The 17,163-nt window shown below is 37.6% G+C and overlaps 1 protein-coding gene across 4 annotated transcripts in view; it reads left to right on the top strand.

Annotated features, from left to right (window-relative positions):
- Nucleotides 1–17,163, top strand: part of LOC129377490 (zinc transporter ZIP11-like) — a 120,508-nt gene that overhangs the window by 22,515 nt on the left and 80,830 nt on the right. For all 4 annotated transcript variants that reach the window (XM_055057472.1, XM_055057475.1, XM_055057473.1 and 1 more), the window contains exon 4: nt 1,270–1,428. In XM_055057472.1, the coding sequence (XP_054913447.1) occupies nt 1,270–1,428 (159 nt within the window). The remainder of the gene's footprint in view (nt 1–1,269; nt 1,429–17,163) is intronic.

Here is a 17,163-nt window from a genome sequence, read left to right on the forward strand (position 1 = left end):
CAAAAACCAAACACCATAGATTGAACCATCCCATTAAATGTTAAACATCTTTAAAAAATCCTGCAAAACCTTCAGCTGTTGTACTATTAAGTACTGAACAAATTTAGCGGTGATAAATTGGTCTTGTGTTTCCACATTTATATGATATTTAGCGTCGTCATTGAGAACCATTTTCATGTTCAAACGAACCAGGTATTTGAGTAGCTCTGAACACTATTGGTCACTATAGAGGACCCTGAACTTACAAATCACAGTTTAATATTCACACAAGGAGAAAGTGGTGACAAAAGAATTTGTGCCAAGAGTGAGCCTACATGACAAAGATTTATGTGGCATTTTGTCCAGGGAGGAGGAGAAAGTAACAGTAGCTTGGATACTGTGGTTGTGTGGCAGAGTTGTCGCCTTGCAAGGTTCGATTCCAGCTTCCTCCTGCCATATGTCGATGTGCCTCTGGGCAAGGCACTTAACCCCAAATTGCCTACCGGTCTGCGTATCGGTGTATGAATGTGTGTGTGAATGGGTGAATGTGACTCTAGTGTAAAGCGCTTTGAGTGGTCAAAATGACTGGAAAAACGCTATATAAGTTCAGTCCATTTACCATTTACCATTTACACAAACCAGGTCTCCACTAAGAGATTTAAAACTACTCTCAGGAAATGTACTCTCTGGCTTTTTAGTCTGCTTTATTAACCATTTGACAATATTTTTCATTAGAAAAGACAGAAAAATAAGCAGACTGGGCTGCATTCAGGTACCTGTTGTAGTTTTGCTCAAAGGAATACTTTACATTTACAAGTCATTTTAAAACATGTTAGCAATGAACAGAAGTACCCGAATGTCTCACTTTCACTTGTCCTACTTGTGAGGGATTAACTGTGAAATGTATAGCTCTGAAATCGTTATGCAGATGACAGCCACCCTTTTGTCCAAATCCTCCTCACAATTTGCTTTTGTTCGTAGAAGAAATGGAAAAAGTAAATGGAAATGCCACACTTGTGGCAAAAGGCAGAAATTAAACACTGATGCACAATGAAACACCAGCTTAAATCAACAATTTAGCCATAACTCCTTTTGCTCAGACACTAAGAAAAAAAGCTGGGCTGTAGGTAATCATTTGAGTAAAGCTGTTTATGGTCCCTGATCATAAAACGCAGCAAAAAGATGAAATAAAATTTCTATGCTTGTGATTGGTCGTTCAAAATCTGCATTAAGTGCAACTCCAGTGCACTTAAACAAAAATGTTCTTCTTTCTGTTCTTGCTTACCTTAGGTAATGTTGGCTGCATCCTATTGGTCATTGCTGGCACCCGCAATCGACATGGCAGAGGATTCTGGGAAGTACGGCTCGTTCGCCTTCCTACCGGTGGCTGTAGGATTCACACTTGGAGCAGCTTTCGTTTACTTAGCTGACCTGGTGTTGCCAATGCTGGTAAGAATCTCATATTTGTCTGAAAGGATAATGAGAAAAACTATTGTGGTTGACATGTACTGAAAACGCATTTTCCATCAAACTGATCGAAAGGACTGTCCATGGATAAAGCAGTACAAATACTGTGAGAAGTTTCTAGAAATAGTTAGTTTTTTTGTTTTTTTTTCTTTTGGAAGTACTGAAGTTAAACACTCTTGTGTGCCTCAGATAATTACATAATTGGTTCTGAGAGTGCTGCTCTTCAATGACTATAAGCTATGCGAGAAATACTTATGGCCCAAGTGATATTTCTGTTTTTTTTTTTTTTTTTTTTTTTTTTAAGGGTTCGAATCAACAAAAACTTTTTTTGCTGTGGATTTCAGGAAATTGTAGCATTCAGTGCTGGGGTTGAGGTAATAATTTCCAGAGAAATAATGCAGGGGAGAGGTGTTAGAAGCTGGAGAAACGAGAAGTTTCCTCTGAGACTGCCCTGTTTTTTGAAAGATAATGGGAATGTTGATTTTTATGTAATGAGAAAATTCAGCCAAACACCAGATGTCTCAAACTCCAGGGACAGTGCCTTTCAGCGTTTGGGCGAGTCTCTCCAAAATGCTTTCGGCAAAATAATTGGAACATTAACAAAACTGTCGGTCAGGATTGCGTTGTATTCAGGTCCTGGACCAGAGGAAGGTGTAAAAGTAACAGAACACAGACTCCGACACCCCTGCTTTACAGAAACACAACAAATGAGTAAATACTGCGATTAAAAATGGCACTATTTAAGGGACTGTTGCTCACATTTTGAAATATTATCGATACTTAACAAATGAATTTTCATCTTATAAACTGAGGCATTTTCTCCCTCAGCTGGCACACAAAATCCTTTTTCTTTCTGCTTCATTTCAACTGCTCACATGAAGGGTGAGAATTAAAGCTGGGATTTATTGCTTCAAGTTAAAAAGGCAAAAACAAAGACATTTAGGGATGTCATTTGACTTTCGGGGGACAGAAAAGTACATTTGGAAGGATGTGAATGAGGCCTTATGTAAGCTGTTGCCACTTGCGGTAGCCAGAAAGCCAATTACCTCTACAAACTTTGCAAAGCATCTTAAAGACTAAACTCATTGTTTATGAGGAACGAAAGAAAGCTCAGTAAAGCTTCCTTATCTATAGCAAGGTAATAAATGTGTCAGATGGAAAAAGTTAGCATTATCTATTTAAATATCAGTAACTTGCTGCTAGCCACATTATGGCCTCGACTTCCTGCAGGTACGGACTGACGCATGGCTGGAAGACAACAGCTTCCAGCCATTCTGGTGTATGAGAGGACCAAAAATATAGAATGATAAAATAACATCAGGAAAAACTTGATAGACGCTACACAGTTCAGTGTCAACAAATAATGATAATTCAAGGGTCAAGAAGTGGCAATCTTTAAAGTTTTGGTTCATGTTGAAAACACAGACTGAAGCGAACAAAAGTCAGCGAGAAACTTGGTATAGCAATTAGCCTGCTCGCTTTTAGGAACCAGAAGATGTGTTGAAAAACTATAAATACAAACACTGGATAGAATTGTTGCTAAATATATTAGCATGAAACACATCTCTAGTTGTATATAAAAAAAAAATTTAAAAAAAACTTTCCAAGTTTTCAATGTATGTACTTATCAAGTGGTGTTAATTCAAAATGTGAAGAATTTAGTAGCTAAAAGTTGAAAACCCACACTGAAGCTAACAAAAGTTGACCATAAACTATCCCTACTTAGCCTGATCACTTGATTCAAAACTGCAAACAGACACTGCGCAGGATTATCGCTAACTATATTAGCATAAAACAAATGCTTATTTATATTATCATGAACCCTTTTCAGGTTCGTACTACTACTATTGTCATGCTCTTGCAAATTATTTGTTCATGTCTGTGTGTGGAACCATCTTTGATTCCAATCATAAGGCAGAGAAAAGTTCAACTTTAACAGTCATATTTTACTGGACACATTTTGTGGAAATGTGGAAAAATAAGAAATGATGATGCCTTAAGGTTCTGTCTAAAAACATCCCTTTAAAGGGAATCTGAATTATTTGGTTTGGTTGAAGACAGGCAGAACTTTTCTGTGCTGCTAGAGTTTGAGCAGGAGAGAGCAGCTGTTGCCTTGAGCTCCTGCAGTCACACCGTGACAGCAGCCGTGACACAGATTATATATGAGGGAGCGGACCATGCCTGCTTGGGCAACATGACACGCATTCGAACAAACATGGAGTCCAGCAAGAACAATGGAGATTCAGACGTGACGTGGCCGTCTTTTTCTTTCTCGTTCAGATCCTCTTTGGCTTGTCTCTGGTCTGAACTTCTGTATACTTTAATTTCATATTTTGTTTGTAATACTAATACTGTGGGGCCTTACGAAGACCCCAATTTTTACCACATGGTGACTCCTGTTACGCCATAGAAACATCTGAAGGATGATGAGGTTGGAAATATTTTCTCTCTCAAATTTTGAACAGATCTGGTTGAGTATCATCTGAAATCATACTTTTTTTTCCCTCAAGGAGCTAGAATTTGCTATTGCTGATGATATATTTGCCACCCATTAGGTACAGAATAAACGCAGTTCTTTTTTCCTTTTGGCTTTGAAACACAAATAGGACCTTATGACAAGTGCTGTCTAGCTTGTAGCTATTAAGATCGCATTTATGTCATGTAGGGTTTTTTTCTCTCTCTCTCAGCCAGCAGCTAAATAAAAAGCAGACCTTTATTTACCTGGGTTTTATTTGTACAGCTTAACCTTGGGCTGTTTTAGAAGAAAATATATTGTACAATAAGGATTTTGTTTTGAAGAAAATATTCAACCACAAAATAAAAAATAAAAAAAATAGAACAGTTTTAATAAAAAAGTCTGCAGTTAGCTGAAGTCGGTATTTACCGATTATTCCTTTCGAGAAATTATAAATTGGCCAAAAGTCAGTAATGGGTTCATCTTTTAATACATATTTTATGCCTTATTGCACACTTGTTGTTGTCAAGGTATCACTGGTGACATGATGATATATTTGCCACCCATTAGGTACAGAATAAACGCAGTTTTTTTTTTTCCTTTTGGCTTTGAAACACAAATAGGACCTTATGACAAGTGCTGTCTAGCTTGTAGCTATTAAGATCGCATTTATGTCATGTAGGGTTTTTTTCTCTCTCTCTCAGCCAGCAGCTAAATAAAAAGCAGACCTTTCTGTGCCACCTTTGCTATATCAGTACTCAGTTTTCTGAGATGTAAAATCGGAGACTTCTTTCTCTTTCTACCTGACCCAATGTTTATTGGGTCAATCAGGTGAAAGAAAGGCCATAAGTAAGCATAACTCTGAGAGGCGTGAACATCCACTGGCCTTGGGATGTTGATGAATCAAGACATGTACTCATTTTGGCTGTAGCTTATGAAAAACAGCAGACATGAAGATGTCACCTGGAGCCCTGGGGCGTATGTCAGAGTTGTCGCCATCTTATTGTCCGGGGAGACGGCTCCTCCCAACGGTTCAGCCTGGAGTACATGAAGACGCCACGAGCCAAAGATGGCAGACACTTTAGCTGCTTCTAGATGTAATAAGGAAAGAAAGAAAACATACATGCTGAACATCCCTCAGGTGAAAAGCTGATTCTGGAATATTTTAGAACTTAATTGCCAACAACCCGCAAGCTAGAATAAAACTGAGGTAATACTGCTCTAACTGTACCATGCACTATCATTTGTCACTATTTTTCAGGTACATGTCACAGTAATTTCTCGTTAAAGAGGCATGGCTCATGTTTTTCAGACGAGCCAAATAGTGAAAGAAGGGAGAGTCATCAGACATTAGTTCCCTATATATATATATATATATATATATATATATATATATATATATATATATATATAGTCAATGAAATTAACTATTTTTGTATGAACTCGATTGGAATAGAATTGCTATGTGTAACATTTATATATAGTAATTTTATTGCTATATATAAAAGAAAATGTCCTTATTCCATGTATTTGGAGATAAGTTTTAATTTGCCATTATTTCAATGCATCTTAGTATTTTACTGAGGGAATGTAGGATCTAATATCCACTTTTTTAACCCATGAGTACATTTTGTTGTGTACTTGTACAGTTGTACAACTTTTTTGAATCTGCCATTATCTTTTGCAGTGAAAGTTTAGCCAAAGTTCAAGAAAGTTGAGAACGCAGAAATGACAAACTATTTGAGACTTGAATTTGTTTATTTTGATATCTTTAGCATAATTATTTTTGCTTATGTTAGCTCTTTGTGCTAGCTTTTGCTCATTGAGGACATTGCCATAATGCATGTTTTGAATAGTACTACTACATAAAACGTTTGGAATTGTTTTTGCCATTTTCGTCTTGGGGTACACCTAATCCAATTGCATTTAGTGACGTTCTTGGCACTAACTAATGTTATCTGATGAAGCTACAAAAATGGCCAAACAGGAAGTTCCTCAGACATATTTAGAGAGACGGCACTAATACGAGTTGCTGTCAGAAGAGCCTCCAAATGGGGGTAAAAAAAAAAGGGTCGGCTACAATAGCGAGGAATTCAGAGCAAAGCATTGAAGTGCCACTTCATACACACCACTACTGGATGATTTAAGTAAGAAAATGAAGGATTTAAAAGCCTTATCTACTTTAACACCTGAAAGACAATTAAACTTGCATATATGCATTGACTTGTTTTCTTGCCATCATTTATGCCGATTTATCCTTCATGCCGTTTCGAGTTCTGCTTCATGCAGTTATTTTCTGCTTTTACCCAAGCCCCCTGCAGAACCTAGTTTGTTTCTACTTCACCACATTTTCCACAGCTCCTCTGTTTTTCTTCACTTTTGCCCTCTCTATTCTGGGCGGCATGTCATGGTGACAGTCGTGAATACATTGAGCTGCTACAACAGCAGAAAATTAGCTGGGAAAATGGTGGCAAACGGGGCACTGACGTCCCCCCCTCCAAGATCTCCCACAAACACCGTGGGGGGCCCATCAGTGTTTGGACAGCTGCTGGTTTCAGTTTTACGGGAACACCGGGGCTGAATGAGAAGAATGATGAAGGAAATACAAGATGAACACAGAGGAGGCAGACAGGGAGAGAGGGATGAGAGCGATAAGTTAACAGTGAGACTCAGGGTGAGGATGTTGGGAAACAAGTGAGCTAGGTCAATGGCAAGAAGGGGCAAAAAGGGTAAAAGGGGCTTTTAGCTTGGTGATGAAACCAGGTAACCAGAAGGCTGTGGAACTCTTCCAGTAATATGCATTTTTGCTCCTGACAGTATTTTCCACAAGAGAACGTGGGAGAAAATACATTTGAACAAAAACATAGATGTTAACTTTGTTCATGTGCCACACCTTGTTTCATCATTAAAGATCCTGTGAAAGAATGAACAGTTATACAGAAAGAAATGGCTACACGAGTTTTTATTACAGAAATTCAAATTAGTCTTTTTTTGTCCTTGCTGTTGTGATTTTGTGCTTTTATGCCTTTCTGTCGAAACCAGAAACCATGCTGTTCTATCTGTAGGTAAAGGAGAAAACACAGATTGTGTTTGATGTTTATCAACGGGCAGTACATTGTGAATCAATGTTTTTTCAATTATATTTTGTGTCATTGTGGCTACACACCACATACCAGGACAAATATACTGCAAAAAAGAATAGGGGGAAAAATGTTAAAAGAATCTGCAGATTTCTTTAGAGTTAATTTATTATTTTAAGTTTTCTATAGCCTAACATTACCTAACATTGTTTCCTATTTAGCCATGTATGTTGACGTAAAAATGCACCTAGTGTCAAGACATTAATTTTGTTGAACATTAAACCCTGTCACACTGTTATTTTTTTAATGCTACAGCAAAATTCATGTGATGTGAAAATATTCATTACGAATAAAATTGTAAAAACAAACATGCTTTCAGACATTACCATGCGAGTCTCCCTGTAAGCACCAACTTCATCGTATGTAGACGGTTACAACAACAGGGATGTGCATGATTGGATTTCATGACAAAACACACCCCTCACCAGCAGTGGATGGGTTAGGGTTAGAGCCCACTCATGTATGAGGAGAACATTCAGGCTTTAAGGGCTCGATGAAGCAACAACCACTGGCCTGCCTTCTGTCAAGTGGCTGGCAAAATTTTGAGCTCTTGCATGTAGACATGCACACATTTTTTTTCCTCCAAACTTTCAAAGGACAGATAATGTGGAAGCTCTTGCAAAGCAAAGGGGTTCTTTAAGGAGGACTCTACACACTGCAGGAAACTATTTAGTTCAAAGGCCAGGAGAATCATCAGGAAAAGTCATGAAGGCCCAGACAGATGATATTCCATTGATAGTTATTGCTTTGAAACTTTTCCTTGTGCTTTTCATAAGATTTATTTGCATGCATTTGCAGAGCAACAGATGTGTCTGCTCACCTATTACCTCCCGTCTGCCAAACCTATGACATATCGCCATAGCATCATACAGTAAAGAGAGGCAATAGAAGTCTTGACGGGCAAGGAGCATTGCATCATGGTAAACCGTAAATCTCCTGATTTATGCTTCCCGTCCTCTGGGTACACAGAGTATTTAATCATGGCTATAGAAGACACAACGACCAAAGCAAACACATGACATCTTCACTGTTTGCTGTGTCTGGGATAGAACTGAGGACAGAGTTTCACCCTCTCAGATTGTGTAACAGAGAGCTGGTGTAACTGAAGCCCTGACAAGTAGGATTCATTTAAACTTTTTCAGTTTTTTTTTTCTTTTCACAGAATAAGAAAAAGGGATGTTATCAAATCCATAGATACAAGTCAGTTTCCCAAACTGTACACTTATTTGTTGAAATTACCAAGGTAAAAACTCCCTCCAGCAGTCAAAATCAATACTTGCGTGTCCTTTCAGCCATAGTACTTAACAGCTTGAACTTACAAAAAATCAATTTGCTTAATGGAAACAAACCAAAATGAGAAAAAACAAATTTAAAAAAAAAAATATTTTGTGCTAGGATGAGGTGCTTTTTCAGCCGTAATAATGTATTTCGTAGTACTGCATTGGAATCTGTTGCTGCCATATCTTTTTTTTTTTTTTTTTTTATTGTGTGAACAAGTTTATTTGCATAATTTTAATTTCATTTAATGAAAACGCCACAATTGTGAAATTGTATGTTTTTGACATTAGCAAAATGTAGACAAAGATTTGTGGACATTTATAATGGAAATGCTCATTTCTATGATGCTACTAATGCTACTGATTCTATGATTTTGTTTTTTTTTTCTTTCCTAATTTAAAACTGTTTCTAAAATCTACATCTATAAGATGTTAAAGATTTACCAGAAGTATATGTACGGAGACCATATTTTATTAATAAACTGCATCACCAGACCAGAAAAAGATGAAATCACTTCTACTAAAAGTTGCAAAAGCAAATTCTAAGTAGCTCCAAATAAATCTGCCGACCCCATGACCCACAAAGAATACTTTCAAATCACAGCACGGCTTTTTGTATGCCTCCCTTCTCCCGCAGCTTTAATTCACCTCGCCTGTACATGTAACTCTTTTCAAGCAGGGATCTATTTCCGAGTTCTAAGCAGAATGAAAGCGGAACACATTAAAAGGAAGAAATATATAAAAGGTTGTAAAAGCAATTTGCCTACAATAAAAATCATATAATGACCAACCTGCTATTTAGATAATAAAAAAAAAACAAAAAAAAAAAAAAAAACAAAAAAAAAAAACAGGTAAGAGCATCATAAAACAAATGTTGCAGATATTCTGACAGAGTTCTGCTGAAGCCATTTCTGCTCCAGCAGACTCTGGTTTCCCATTAGATCAAATGACTTAGACAGGAAGTCATCAGCCGTGACAAATAAGAATGAAAAGAGGCATCGCATCTGGACGGCTGATGTGTCTATTAAATCTAACAGAGCTTTCCTAATGAGACATGCAGTTTAAGTTTTCTTTCTGAAAAGTATTAACAGAACATTTATATTGTACTAAGGTGGGTCCAATGAAAGTTGAACTACAGTTTGCCACTTTAGTGCCAAACTGTGCAAAATAAAAGTGTTTATGAGCCGGTCTTAGCAGCTGTACATATAAGCATATATATAATAACAGAAGATGAAATGTGAATCAGGACGTGGTTACGTAAAAGGAAGGAATGAAAGAAGCAAACAGAGTTGTACTGTCATTAATCCATTCTGATAGCACTTCCCAACAGCAAATATGATGCATACGGTTTTTGACAGAGCCACTTGACAAAATGATTCATTCCGCTGGTTTCTTGTTTGTTTACCCGACTTGTTTTCGGCACAGGAGGAATCCAGAGATGGGCCTTTTTTGGATGTTGGATGATGTCTAGTTGAGTAAAAGCCCAGCATGAGTCATTTGACCGAATGCGTCAGTGGCTCTCGGTCAGCAAGACATCCCAGTTTTATTAATTTTCTGTTTATATTGAGAAAAACATGACATTAGTTGTATTAGGCTCTGTATTGGAGAAAACATTTGCTGAGAAACTTATCTTTGGTACGCCTTCGCTGTCATGAACACATGATTTTGAAGGTGACGGTAAAACCAAAGATCTCTTCTGACATCTTTCACGGGTTAAAGACACTCTTCAGCCCATTTTTTGCCATAATTAACCTGTAAAAAATAAACAATGTTTAGCCAGGTGGGAGACCATTTAAAGCCTGGTGGGATATCAGACTAATGATACAAAACCCTGCATCCCTATGTCATTCTGGCAGCACTCTGGCCCAGGAATGCTTCTGATGGCAGCACCACTAGGTGTTGCAGAGGTTGTTGCTGAAGGAATGTAGAGTTACAGCAATAACAGATCACCGCCTCATAGCTTTTGTTGGGCTAGGGGTGGCTTGCCATGAGGTAGCATCACCGACGAGATCTCTACGAGCGTCATTCAAGTCATGAGGGAAGAGCTGATTTGGACAGACGTTTAATCTTCCCTCTAGAGATCACACAAACAACGCTCATCCCAGAGTTCAAGTAACTAAAGTTACAGTCCCTTGGGAGGACAATGTAGCTGCAGCAAATGACTTCAAATTATCCACTCAGTTTCTGAGTTGGGTTTGGAAAATTTGACTGGACTGTGTCCATTCACCCTCTGTGACATCAGAGTGAGCGGATTGTAGGAAAGTGAACTCCTGAAAACTTTCCAATGTTCCAATGTAGCAGAACACATGTAATGGAAGACTTGAGCTTGGTTATGTAAAAATTGACCTAAAATAAAATGCCAACATTTTAAATGTATGAAAATGTCATAAAAACACAACCTGTAATTATCACCTGTGACTAATGTGAAACTAGAAATTATTATAGTGCATCCTACAATTAATAAAATGAGGCCATTTATGCTGAAACTGATCCTGTCTATTTTTAAAATGAGAACTTAATGTTAAACAAGTCAAAGGAATAAATCTGTGACAAAACATAAGCTATCACTAATTACCCCAGTTACAGTAAGTGACGAGCTCATGGCTACTGCTCATCACTTTATCCCAACAGGCGCTTTGGGATGAAGCTCCTGCTATTAATGAGGTTAAATTTGATATGGAATGTTTTTGCATTTTTTGCACTTGGACTGTATTTTTTACAATAGCACAACATAAATTCAAGTTGAATTGTAGGGAGAATATGGTTTGCCGTGGTCGATTGAATGGATGTGGTCTGTGTAAATGGTACAGATGTATTGGTGCCTTCACAGAAGAGAAAATTGCCTTTGCCATGTGCGCTAATGCACCCATTAACCATCATGATTCAGTCTTTCAAAATGTACCATAATGACTAGAGAGCATGCAGTAATGTGAGGTCCATCATTTCCAAAAGATGTTTAAAACTTTTCATCATTACAGAACAAAGCTTTTTACTTTGTTGCCAAAGTTTCTCTAACCGGATACAGTTTTTAAGGTGCGCTTAAGAGTTATGGTAACTCAACTTTTCTGCATATGGGACAGATCTATACCATTTTTTTAGCAATATATTGTCACCTTTTTCTTAAAGTTTAGTGTTCAGTATATTTGAAAACCACTACCAGCAGCTTTAGAAAGTTTGGCCTGAAATTCTTCAACAGTTTTTTCTGATGTTTTCTGCAATCAGAACTAACTCTCGTTGACGTGGCTCAATGTGTTCCTTATCTCCAGACCACAGAGGCGTCATGTAAATCCACCATAATCACATTCTTTCCCAAAGTTTCCCCTTGGCTTTGCTTTGGGTCCGTTCTTGCTGAACAATCCTGTGGAGATTTCTCTGCACAAATGCAACTGACAGTGCAGACAAAACAACAATGGATGACAAAGCAAAAACACATTTCTCAAAATACGACAGTTTCACAAAAATATCAACATGTTTATAAATGCATTTAATTTTCACTGAAAGAATGGGAACTTCATGTTGTTGAACAGAATTTCATTGTTGTTCAGATTTCTACTTGTGTATTTTTCATTATGACTTCATCAATGTGGCATTTAGGCATAAATGTATTTTCTTTGTACAAGGCTTTAAAAAATACTATGAAAAAATTAGTTCTGTGTTCACATGTTTGTACATTTCTTCAAGAGTTAATCCTCTCAAAGATTTATCTAAACTTGGAAGACCCTTCACATTGGCTAAGGATTTCAATAATGTTTCATTGCATTATCAATATTAAATAGGGAATAGAGATATTTGCACCATTACGCTGCATGTAAAGGGGGCTGAAAAGAGATAATATTCTCACCTGCTCTCTTCAACTTCTACCTGGTTCCCTCTACAAATGACATGCACTGTATTGCCAGAAGCTCAGTCATCCAGATTATTGAATTCAGCTGTTCTGTCATTTCAATGTCCACAGGTTTATAAAATCTAGAACCTTGGCATACAGACTGCTTCCACAAATATTTAGGAAATAATGGGTTTCTCTTAGGAGATTTATCAATTTCAGCATGGTGTCACAATAGAATGCCACCTGCACATTAAGTCCAGTCAAGAAACTTTCTCGCTACTAATATATAAATATGTTCAAAATATGAATGCTTTTTTTTTTCTTAATGTGACACAATATGGGGTATCTATACTCTTATAATACGATTTCAGCTTGTAGCTGAAATCGTATTACAAGAAATACACTTACTGGTTTTATTTGTTCCTTAAAATGTCTTATGCTTATTCAGGCATGTTCTCATTAGCACATCACCATTAGTCAAATTGCTTCTAAGCAAAAAAAAAAAAAATATGGCGGCGTATGTAACACCCCTGGGTGCGCCTGTCGCCAATCTGCTACAGCTAATATTCCAATTAATTGCTTTCTGTTGAGACTGTTTTGAAACACAGTTGAGGCGATGAGACACAATCAGGCAGAAATCCAGTCAAGCAAGTGTTCCATGTCTTTGCCCATTTATTACACTGCAGGTTAGTCATTTCCCTATTCTATTCTTCTCCACTGTAGGCCACCTCCTTAATAAATTTTTTTAAATTGGCCACAAAGGCTTTCATCTGTTGACACCGCTCCACTCTGCAGAGCCATGTCCTGCTCTTGCTCTTTGACTCCCTCCTACACCTGCTTTTTTGATGTCGGACCCTTATAATTGCATCTCAGAACATCATTGCTCTGTGTCGTCCCTCAATATATCACCGGTGGCCTTGCTTCCGGCCTGCCGCTGCGACCATTTAATGATGCGTGCGTCGTCTCGCTGAGATCCATTCAATTTGTTTGTAATCTCCTCTCTGCCATGTTTATGATAGCCTGAGAATAAGCGATGAGTTCCTTATCTAAGGTGTCGGCTTGGTCTGTGGAGCATGTTTTGCTGAGCGCGTGTTTAGCGAATGACTCTGGGGAAACATTGATACCTTATCTCGTCTGTGTTTGGGGGGGAAATCGCTGTGCCGCATGTCTATCTGATGCATTTTATAGGTTTGGAAATCACTTGAACTTTAACATTGTCCTGCACTGGCTGCGCATTCTTCAGCAGCATTGATTTCAGGTGATTGCTGTTTTTCTATCTAAAGAGATGTGGTTGCTGCATGCCATGTGGGCCTGAGAGAGGAATGTCTGCAGGCTTCAAAGAAGAGCATTTGAAAATCAATTCGTTGTCCATTACCCAAAATCAAGGATTTTTTTTCCCCTTTTGTTTTTTCTAGGTTATGACTCAACATGAGCCCTGTGATTAGATCTAATGCATATAAAGATGCCTTGCAAAATTGATGCATTTTGTTGACATTTTGAATGTGATAAACCAGAAAGCTTTTGTGCAAGTAAAAGGATAGATGTTCTCCCAATCTGTCACAAATAAGTCTGCATAATGTGCCGTGCTTTGGAACACAGAGGCCTGTCCACTGAGAGAGAAGACCACCTTCTCATGCAGAATGGTTGTCTTTTGGGGTTATGTTCCTGCCTACTGTGCATGTCCAGTATTGACATTTTTGCCTGTTTTTCTGTGTAAAATAGATGATCAACTTTCTACAAGAGCCAGTTTTTCCAAATATTATCCACATATTAAATTGTAAGTTCTTATAGTGTTAAGTCAAATTATCAGATCTGGTCTCTTGAAACAAAGCTTCCCCTGTTTCTTAAAAAAAAAAGTTTAATCAACAAAGAAAATGTTGATGTCAGACTGTGATAACCTAAGTAAATACAAAAATCAGCTTAAAAGTGATCATTCTGTTTAAGTGGTCCATTCCCATGTAAATATATAAATGTATAAATGCTGCTCTTGTTAAATAATCAGTAAAGTGTGATGAACCACATTCAATTATGTGGTTCATCACACTTGAATGTGTGTCACAGAAGAACCTAATTCTTCTGTGACAAGAAGTTGCTTTTTTTGAACCTTTCTGACAACATAAATTAATATTTTATTTGTAATGCCTTTTACACCCTAAGATCTCAAAGCCACTTTTTTAGTCTAAAAACGGTTAGACAGTGCATGTTTTAAGGCTTTCTGACTCCAACACTGAGAACTTCTGTCCATAAAAAACATGAAACAATGGGAAACTTTTCCAGGGGCAGTCAACTTACCAAAATTACTCAAAAATCTCATTGACAACTCATCCAAGAGGTCACAAAATAATCCCAGGCATCTCGGACACTACAGATTTTCTACAGTTAAGAAATGGCTCCCATTGGTGAATTCAAAGCCAAATGCATTGCTGATTTGGAAGAACACAGAGGCTTGTCCAGCTTTTGCCAAAACATCTCTCAATAATGTGGAAATATTTGTATTGGTGAGATGGCAGATGTGCATTTTGTTACATCTGGCATAAAAAATATCCTAGCATTTTGGAAAAACAGCCATCACACCAACAGCTGAATGTGGCAGTGTCGTGGTTGTAGTGCTGCCTCTGGATCGTTATTGACGCAACCATGAATTCTGCAGCCTGGTCCCAAACAGAGCGCTGAAGGGAGATGAGAATCGAGCTGAATTATGTGGGAAAGCAATGACTAGGATATGAATTCTGCCCTCTAGCAGAAAATCCTGAAGGAGAATGTCTAGCCATCAGTTTGTGACATTAGTCTTCAGCTCTTTCCTGCTTTGCTCTGACAGTGGTATGTCTTGCAAATCAAATACCCATACCAGTTACCTAGGTAATAAAAAAAGTCACACTGGCCTCTGGAGAATTGCATAAAATGAACTTCATAATCTAATTTAACAACAAACCCTTTCAGACCCCAGGGATTAACTGAAGCCTCAACCCCTAAGGTATGATTGAGACTTGAGTTTAAGAAATACCAAAATGAGCTCTTTCGGTCATTTCCTGCTCCTTATGAATGCCTGAAGTTATTTTGATTTGTCCAGATTTTGTGAAATTATTTTTAGTCTTTCATATTGACCCACCACTTACCTTATTTTACTGATACATTAACATAAGATTTAAAAAGACAAGGTTACATGGAAACAACGTGTTTTATTGAAGTCACTTTTTTTAGTTCCTATAACCTGCTGACATGAGCTGCAGTTAATTTCTGTCTCACTGTTCTTCATTAAACTCTAATAATACCTTCGAGGGAGAGCTTTATTGGGAATTCTTCTGTTCAATTATGCAGCTTGTTTTCTTAAAACTATGTTGAAACATTAATCTGATCATAATTGGGAGTTCTAGCGTGATGCAGATTTTGTTTCTGCATCAGTCAAGCAAAGCTTTCATTTCAGTCATTGACTTGTTCCTTGGCTGCCACATAGGGAAATAGAAGAAGCACGTACAATGCAGCTTCATAAAAAATGTATACCTGGCTATGAATGTTTAACAGGAGAACATTTTGCCTTTAACTTGCAGGTTGGTCTAAAAAAAGTCCTTCGTAGAGGTTGAAAAATGTAGAAATGTGGTTGATAAAGAATTTTACTGCAATTTCAATTTTTTATTGTATTGAAAGTCAGAAATGTTTCAGATTATCAAAAAGAATTTAATAAACAATGTAACCAGAGAAAATACAGAATGCAGTTTTGATGATTTTAGCAGTTGTAGGAATTCCCTTTGGCAAAAGTCCATGAGCCGTTTCTCCCTGTAGCGCTAGTAGGCATAAGCATTTATTTTGGTTGTATTTACCTGTAATAACCAAGGCTACAGTCCATTTGTACTCTGTATGATTTGTACATACAGAGTACAAATGAGTGGCTTTTGGAGTGGTATCCGGTCCACTTACATCCAGATATACATTTGAACCTCACCAGAATTCACTTTAACCAAACTGAGACACTGGTTTTTACTGGAGTTTCCTTTTTTGGTCCACATTCACACCTCTCCAAACAAATCAGAAAAGAGTTATACTAAAGTGGACAAAACAGGTCTGGTGTTCATGTACCCTAAATGGTCTTGAAACCTACATATTCTGGTTGAAAACAAAACTCTTATGGCGTCCAGGTCCAGAGTAAAGCCAGCCCAAATCATCGCCCCACTACTACAATGGCTTACTGTGAGTTCTTTGTTGAAATTTTGTGTGAACTTCATGAAAACACAGCTGAAATATCTTCTCAAAAGTCATAGGGATCATTTACATGGTAAATGGGCTGTAGTGTTTGTTTTGGTAACAGTGTTTTTTGCCTCAACTTTTGCGCATATACAATTTCTTACCAGTTTTCTTTCCTTGAACTGACTGAGTCAGATGACGTTTGCAGTTTTTGGATCCTCTGGTTTCTTTTCTGACTGTCTGACTGGGTCGTCAATTCGATCCAAGAATAATTTTTGGTTCACCACTGTTCTAATCTTTAATTTCTGAACAATGGCTCTTACTCAAGTCAAAAAGGCTTTAAAACAGCGTTGTGGCTTTGACCAGACTGAGATGTCAGTGTTTCTCACCTTCCTGAATTTCTTTGTTGATGTGTTACTTTTCGAGATGTTTTAGCACGATCACATCAAAAGCGCAGGTGAGTACTTGAGTTCCCAAAATGTTTTAATACTCCATTTTGAATTTCAAGTATTGCCACCATTGAGTTGGCAATTCATTGAGTTTGAACTCCGTCTGCATGTAATTAGCATGTGATTTGCCTCTGCAATTACGCAATCAGCGCCTGGAACTGTCTGTGCTGTTGACTGATTACTACGTCTAAAAACTGCAGTTTAGTCACAACTATCAGCCTGCTTACAATTACTTCTGTTTTCACAAGGCAACATTTTGCATAATGGATGCAAATACAACCTTGGAATGATGACATGAAGTGCTCATTACAAGCTAAAACTTTGGGTACTTATATTTGTCATTAATGTTCATGAATTAAAATGCTGCAGCTCTATAAACGTCAAGTAGTTG

The sequence above is a fragment of the Poeciliopsis prolifica genome, unplaced genomic scaffold, assembly GCF_027474105.1.
Source record: "Poeciliopsis prolifica strain line A6 unplaced genomic scaffold, Auburn_PproV2 SCAFFOLD048, whole genome shotgun sequence".
Taxonomy (NCBI): domain Eukaryota; kingdom Metazoa; phylum Chordata; class Actinopteri; order Cyprinodontiformes; family Poeciliidae; genus Poeciliopsis; species Poeciliopsis prolifica.